The 8186-nt window shown below is 37.6% G+C and overlaps 1 protein-coding gene across 1 annotated transcript; it reads right to left on the bottom strand.

The window, feature by feature from the left end:
- Window positions 1-2006: 2006 nt before the first annotated feature.
- On the bottom strand, window positions 2007-7686 carry LOC130735976 (oxysterol-binding protein-related protein 1C-like). Its single transcript, XM_057587842.1, has 11 exons — window positions 6790-7686; window positions 6310-6666; window positions 5374-5473; window positions 4541-4986; window positions 4207-4362; window positions 3615-3782; window positions 3402-3542; window positions 3068-3298; window positions 2602-2715; window positions 2267-2435; window positions 2007-2193 (listed from the first exon to the last, which is right to left on the bottom strand). The coding sequence occupies exons 1-11, from the start codon at window positions 7315-7317 to the stop codon at window positions 2177-2179; spliced, it is 2427 nt and encodes an 808-aa protein (XP_057443825.1). The 5' UTR covers window positions 7318-7686; the 3' UTR covers window positions 2007-2176.
- Window positions 7687-8186: the final 500 nt, after the last annotated feature.

Here is an 8186-nt window from a genome sequence, read left to right as displayed (position 1 = left end):
TGTAGGAAGTATGGTTCTAAAAGTGACTTCGGTTTGCTAGTTCAGGGCCAACTCCTCACTTTACGTTAGCGGAGACTTATCTTAGCTACTCTCAATAAATACTAAACCCAATTTATAACAATTAACATTTAGGATAAAATTTAATCTTATAATATTTTATACTTATATAATAAAATTGAAAAAATATTTATTTAAAAAAATATATTTCTCATTATATTGCACAGGCTAAACTACTAGTTGTATAAAAATTATTAAATGAAGTTTTGTTTATAAAAGTAGTACTTCAGTACAAATATTTCGTTGGTCGTTGCCGAATGATAGCTCATGTGGGAAAAGTTACGGGACATGTGGGTTGGGTGGGAGGTCTAGAGACTCGAGGGTGCAATTTATCTTTCCGATGTAAAAAAAAAAAAATTGTTGCTCAAATTAGTTCCTAAAATAATAAATATCCTTAGGGAGTAATTTTAATTAATTATTTATTTATATGTTTAATTCATTTGACTATTTCCCTTTTTGAAACTTGTTTGCAACCATTGCTGGGATGATTAGCGAGGAATAATTAATAATGAAGATAATGGTCACCTGTAAAAATTAGACATGAGTATGATATTTACCCACTAAATTGGGATAATATATGTGTATGAGTAATACCAGCTATAGCATATAGGTTTTGTGCGGCATAATTACTTGCATGCTTGCGAACACATACACCAGCGGCCCTTATATATGGATTATGGTTAGAGAATCAAAGCAATGTCGCTTATATATGTAAGAGATTTGAAAAGGAGTTCACTAAAAAGAATCAATTAGATTAGAAATTGGTTGAAGAAATAATCGTGGTTTGAAATAACTTTCTTCTCAGATTTATTTGTTGTGTCTTTTTTTGAAATAACAAAGCCAACCTCTTTGTTTTGAATCATAAACAGTTTTGCAGGCAGAGGGCATTTATCATGTCAGTGTAAATTGACTAGGACATATAAACTCTGACAACTGCATAGACCATCAGCATAATAAATTTGTAATGAACAACTTCAGCATAGGTCGCTTTCTAATTTATCTGATTATAAACTGTCCAACAAAACCTGTCCATAAATTTGTCTAAGCTCGAGATTTCAGTAGACACCATGTCCCATCCGTTTGAGGCATTTCATTTCAGAAAATTAGGTATGTTGTATTATTGTTGGCTACAGAGAAGATTAATCACAAATTACCAGTTTCAAAATAAGGTGCAAGGGACAGCAATATTACTTTTCTCCATCATATCTTAGCACCAGACAGAAGGGGTGGCGTAAAGGTCATGCATAGTTGCATACTTCTACTTGTTTTTGTCCATGGTGAATCGGGACCCAATGACCCATCAGGCTTTATTAAGTATGTTGGAATGCAGCGATTTAGATTTTAGACTAAAGAAATTTTTGACAAAAAAAAGTTAAAAGGAGCGGCAAGGCCCTAAGAGAACACTAAACAGGAGCGGAAGCAAAGGGCGCAACCTCACCGCTATCCAGGTTAATCAACCGGTGACACTCCCCAAACGGAAAATTAAAAAAGTTGGTGCCCAAAGGAAAACCAAACCTAACATGAGCCAAATAATCTGGAAAATAGGAAGAAGCAGTTCCGCATACGGATGATCATCACTCAACGATGTATTCAACAGCTGAACAATATATTATTTCCTTTGAACTCCCATCATAAATTAAAATTAATCAGTATTTGTCATTATTTTTCAATAATTATTTTTTAGTTTTAAATTAATGTATAATTTTCTTTAACCAATTATTGAAAATTTGCAAAATTAAATGTTTAAGCCTTATTTTTTTATATCTAAATTTTGTTCTTTTACAAAAGAACATGAAAATGATGTTTGGTCGCATTTTCTTCTTCGGCAAACTGCTTACATGACTCGCAATTGAAGTTTTAACTGAAGCATGTAATGTAATGGACTCGGGGAAATCGTTTTTGCTTTACTACGCGGTGTTATGCTATGAAAAAAACGCGTTGTTAAGCTATGATAATTTAACGCATTCCTGTCACCTATGTAATATAGTAGTAGTTACAATAATGGTTGTTTACCAACCAAATAGTGAGGATTCATTTCAATGGAGAGAAAAAGAATTGCATTATTACTCGCTCATATTTGCATCTGATTGGCATACACATACCTGATTTTCACGGGTGTTTAACCATAACTGCGAACTGGCAGTCACGAGACACCAATCAGTAAAAAAATTGGAGGAAAAAAATTTGAAAAGCTAAGATGTAATTTGACCTTCGTTGGGAAGATGATCCGAAGGGATTTGGCCGAAGATGTCAGGACAGGAATCCCATTTTCCTTCATCTCTGGCCTCCCAATACCCTCCTAAATAGCGGTATGTCCCGCTCGCTTTATCCTTCACAAACCACCGTGGTTTCCAACCACTCTCTTGCATCTTTCGCGCCTGAAGTGAACTCAAATCAATCACTACCGGGAACTAATTAAACTTAGCAAATAAGGATATGACATGAAACCCAGTTAGCATAAAACCTTCTCAGGTCTATTGAAGTACTGAGCTAAAGGTGAAACCATGAAAGAGAAAATTAGAGAACATAAAATGTAATAGGTACCTGGCGTTGCCGCTGCTCTAGTCGCAACTTTTCTGAATTTGCCATCTCATACTCCCCATTTTCCAAATACCTTTGGTCTGGTCTTAGCCTGGAATCTGTAGGTGGCAACTTCTCCTGTGTATTCACAAATTAAATTGGTAATGAATGTTCAGCAAAATGCAAAAAACACAGCAAACACCATGTGTGCACACAGAAAATAATATGCACAGTAAGATGACAGGTTTGTTGCACAATTTGGCTTTTCTTGATATGGTCAAATTATCAATATTTTTATGCTTCATCAATGTTGCACAATTTCCATTTTCCTTTATTATCAATAGAACCAAGTCAACTTCATTTAAAGCATGCTTAAGTAAGCCCAAATTGCAGTAGAAAATGCAATTCTTTTCCTGGAATATTCTTTCCTTAAAAAATGAGAAATAGAGCTGCAATAAAAAAGACAGTATCAGTTAATAATAAAACAGACCTTCAATCCAGGGGTAAGTTCATTTAATGTGATGGCAAAGCGAGTGAAGTTATATCTAGTAGGAAATGTGGGAGGCTTGCTTCGCTTCCAGAGTAAACGGGCATCTGACAAAGATTCAGGACCTTTCCCCTTCCCAGTGTAGTCTCCATTAACATAATGCATGCTTTCATCCCATTTTCCAAACAAAGTTGATACGGTTTTTCCATTCCTATCTTCAACGATACCATGAACCTAAAAGGGCAATTAAATCCACAGTAAGAAGGAAGAAACCTCTGCAACAAAATTCATATATTATATCTGAAAAAATAGAACCCAAGCAACAGATATAAAGCACCTGATGAGGATTTCGATCAATTATAGATTGTTCTTTGAATTTCAGTTTACACGAGTACTCTTGGTTTCCCTGTATGCGCATCGTACCATAGTGATCACAGTAAAGCTTTCCCAGTATGAGATTGTATATTGACGTAGTGACCTGAAAGAACAAGTCCACTTCAGTTTAAAACCAAACCAGAACAACATAGCAGTTGAAGCAGTTAAAATATACCTTGCTCCACTGGAAAACTTCCCCATCATCAAATTCCAAAGTCAAAAAACCAACAGGGTCAAGCTGAATTGATCGGCCCCAAAACTTGCTCTTTAAGTTGCTATCGCCCCAAAATTTCCATCCTGTACCCTCACAGTGACATGCAACTATCATAGGGTGATGACTGACCTGAGTGGTAGCAGAAATATTAAAAATTTCAGATAGGCAACATAGATAGGTCCTTGTTCGCATCCAAATCCAAACTGTACTATGTTCATAGGGATGTATGGAACTAATGCAAGCAATTAAACCTTTTATTCATTAAATAAGTTGTGTAGTTTCTAAAGTTTTGGTTCTCCATATCAGGAACGCTGTTCCTTTCAAACAAAAACAAGTGCTTGGAAGGAATTCAAAAGTGTGAGTATTGATGATATTGCATACAATTTTCATCAGATAAATGACTCAAATAACTTTCCTCCAAGCTAGAATTTTGAAAGAAACCTTTGACAGATATATAAATTATGGTGAAAACAGAAAGAAAATATTATTGTGATTTGATTGGGTTGAAAAAGGTAATATTTTGACAATATCCTTATAGGGTGAGATTATATACCTTCTCTGAGAAAAATCGAAGGCCTTTATCTGGATAGTTAGCCTCGTATGTTTCCCCAAGTAATGGATTAAATGGTTTGCAAGCTCTTCCTTCTGTCGACGCATAAGCAGATATAGCAAAAGCAGCAACGTAGAGAATCCTCATGAGACTATTACCCTGCATGGCATATCCATTTAGTTAAAAATGGAAAGAACACACTCAAGACTGCATTGAAAGAGCCAACAGCACAAACAGTTAACAATAGTGCGACAATTTTCTCATATCAAATGAAATTATTATATTAAAGCGCTCAGATTTCACTTATTATAGAGCTATCAGCCAAATTCACACTTACCCTTCTTCCCCATTCATATGCTTGGTCCAGCAGATATGAATATTCCAATTCTTCAAAACACTTTTGCAACGAGGAGAGAGGCTCATTAAAATAAACAGGAAGGCAAACTTTTGTTAGATCCTTCCCTATATTATCCTTGATCATTGACCAAAGACTTACACCTTTCTCTTTCTCTACTGGGTCTGGCAATTTTCTACGCCGCTTAACATAAGGGTGGTTGGTTCCGACATTTCTAATTGAAGGATCTACATCCTCCTCGGACTCAAATGCATAGAACCCTTCATTATCTGAAGAGAAAGATGATACTCTATGATCAGACCCGTTACTTTTGAAAGAACTGGTTGACAGAATATCACGAGTATCAAAGAAGACATTGTCATCATCTGTTTCGTCATCTGCAGCATCATTTCTCTCATTATCGTCCTCAGATTCACTCCCGCTTCCTTCTGAAATTAAATGAAATAAATAATTGTGAAAATCACAACTAGATTAAAACAATTGGTTAGTAGGAATGAGTAGTAAGCATTACAAACTATTTGAATTTAACATGTAGAGAAAGAGAGATGTAAGGAGTTAAGGAAAAAACATTGGAACGGAAGGGGGATCAGTGTATCTGAGACAGTGAAGCATAAATACTTCAAGTTCAAGAAAATGCATCACGAGATCAATAAAACGTCTACATTACTCCTCTATTGCTAATGCAGAAATGTCTCACTATCAAGTTTTAATCATTTGCCAACATAGAAGAAGGCCATAAAAACTAACCAGAGACAAGACTTACTGTTGAGAATGGGGAGCACTAATGCCTAATAATCACAATTAAATAAGCTTACCACTAAATTTTTCTGGTGTTAATTCATAGGAAGCCTCTTGATCATTCAACTGTCTCTGGCTCTCATCAACGACTGTATTCTCCAGATCAACCTTTTCTGTCTACAATAATGTAATACAAATGCAAGTTAATTAATACAGAAAACAAATCTTTATCCTTAATACGTTAAACACAAGAGAAAGCATCGTGGAAAAAAAATAAAAACTGCCCACAGACAAAAGAAAACATTTTGCAAACAAGGTGGAAACCACGAAACTGTTGGGTAATTCAGTGAAATTAAATCAATGCCACAACCTTATCATCAAAGCAGGATTCAATGGGTCTAATTGGAACAAATTAATAATAATAATAATATTACCATTATTATTATTCACATTATGCATCCATGAGTAACGATATCCAGATTTTCATATTATTGACTGCCAGGAAAAGAGAAACTGTACTCAAAGTGCAGTTGAACAGTTCAACAAAAAGTTACAAGACTAAAGAAGCTTAAAGACTTCACAACAACAAACCATTAACCCATAACTTCCTCCTTAACAGTATTGAGGTTTTTTTTATCAGTAAGCTAACCATAGATTCCGATAATCCAAAAACAAGCCACAGAATGGATTGTGTGCACAGAATACAAAGGGGAGAGATTGACTAAATGTCACTATTACAACTTACAATTGCACTTCTCTCAAATGAAATTTAAAAGCAGAGATAGTTTTGATTCATTCTGACCGCTCACTTTTCTTTCTATCTATCTCTTCTTTTTTCGGTAAGATCACACATTATATCTATCATTTCTCTCTCTTCTATTCCTATATCACTTTTCATGTGAGAGGAAATAAAGTGTGAACATATCTTTATCCAAAACCACAGAGAAGCCATTAACATTTTGATTTTCAGCTGTAAAAAGCAAACTTGTCATATACAATCTCAGAAGAAGTACCTCTAAATTCCGCATGGTGTCAATTAGGATCGACTGCTTCTGCTTAAGCAGCACGAGTTGGTTCTGTAACGCCGCAAACTCAGTCCTCATTATTTGCTCACTGTCCTGAATGGCTGCATCACTCACCCCTTCTTCCAGAAGCCGAAGTCTCAACTTCTCAGTTGAAATGGCCACGTTGTCCACCGGAGCCATCAACTCACTGTTCGAAATCCGAGGGAACATGTCCTTCACCGCCTGCAACGCCTCCACCCACGCCACCCGATCCTCCCGCGTCTCCGCCCGCAAATGGAGCCTCTTCGTTCCGGTGAACACCGAAAACCGCTTCTCATCCGATTTGCTCTCGCGAATCGTTGAAACCTACACACACGAATCAAATCAAATTCAAATTCAAATTCAAATTCCAATTCCAATTCTACACGAAAACAAAAGTCAATAAGAGATTGATTCAATTAAGCTAAAATTGGACAAGAATTTAGAAACCTTGAGATGGATTTCACCAAACGGTTTTCGCCGGAGTTGATACGGAAAGGAAGAATTGCGGTTGCGAGTGATCCTCCGCATGGATTCTTCGCCGATAACCTTGGAGCCTTTCTCGGTTTCTGGATTCACGACGATCTTATCAGGTCCGTGAATCTTATAGTAGGAGAGAACACCGTCTTGGAGAACGAACCAGCGCGGTCGCCATCCCTTGCCGTAGTTGACCCACTTGTGAAGTATCCCGGAGATTCCGTTCCCGACGAGGTCGTTGATCTTCACGTCCACCACCACCGGCTGCTGCTCCCGCTGGCTCACGCGACCGGGCTCGCTGATGGTCACGGACTGAGTAGCGCTGTGACTGCGGCAGTGGCTGAGGCGTGGAGCCGAATCGGATCTGACAGCGACGGCAGCGGCGGGAGGAGGCGGTGGAGGAGGAGGAGGCATGGTGGAGAAGTCAGGGAACGGAGGGGGTGAGGGTTTCACCGGAGAGGCCTGGTCGGATATGGCGGAGACGCAGCAGAAAGGATGCATGTGGAGAATGGAGTAGAGCGCGACGGAGAGAAAGGGAATTCGGCGGCGGTGACGTGGCGGTGACGGCGGAGTGTGGCGGCGGCGATTGGGAAGAGAAGGTTAATGCGATCAAACATGGAAGTGGGGGCGGGATAAAAACGGTTACGTCTAAGCAGAGATTAGGAGTAAGTAAGTAAATAAATATAAATGTACGCGGTGTGGTTAGAGAGAAGGTAAAAATGAAACGAAATGAAATGAAAGATGAAAGATTATTATTATGTTTGAGATGGAGTATGAGGGAGGAGAAAGCAATCGGAGATGTATTTATCGGTGGGATGAGGTGGCAGGGGAAGAGAGAGAGAGAGGGATAGAGAGAGAGAGAGAGAGAGAGAGGTGAGAGAAGAAGAAAACTGCTGATAAATGGATGCCCTTAAATACTATGAGTGAGGCTGGTTGAGAATGATGATTTGATGTTCTGATGTTCTGTGATGATGAGATCATTCATGCTTTCGTTAGTTGGTTGCGGTGAGAAAGAAAGAAATTAGAATGAGTTGAGAGAAAGATGTGAAAAAATAAATCAGATTTTGTAGGTTATTTGTTTGATGAAAAAATAGATAAAGAAGAGATAGAAAATTAATTTGTGTTACATTTTTCCCCATGGAGAAAAATAACACTTTTAGGATTTTTTTTTCATCGGTAAAATAGTATAACGAAGAGTAAACATCTCCAAACTACCGGGTAGAGTGTGAGTGACATGCTGAGAGGTCAGTAGAAACTCACTCTTAGATTGTTGTGTCATTTCCCCATAATCTAAAATCAGTTGTGTCAACTCATGTTTGCAACACTTTTATAGGATTTATGATTATAAAGACAAGATAAATTCGATATAA

This window comes from Lotus japonicus, chromosome 1 (assembly GCF_012489685.1).
Source record: "Lotus japonicus ecotype B-129 chromosome 1, LjGifu_v1.2".
NCBI lineage: Eukaryota > Viridiplantae > Streptophyta > Magnoliopsida > Fabales > Fabaceae > Lotus > Lotus japonicus.
Note: the sequence above shows the minus strand (reverse complement) of the source record. Positions and strands in the feature narration are given on the sequence as shown.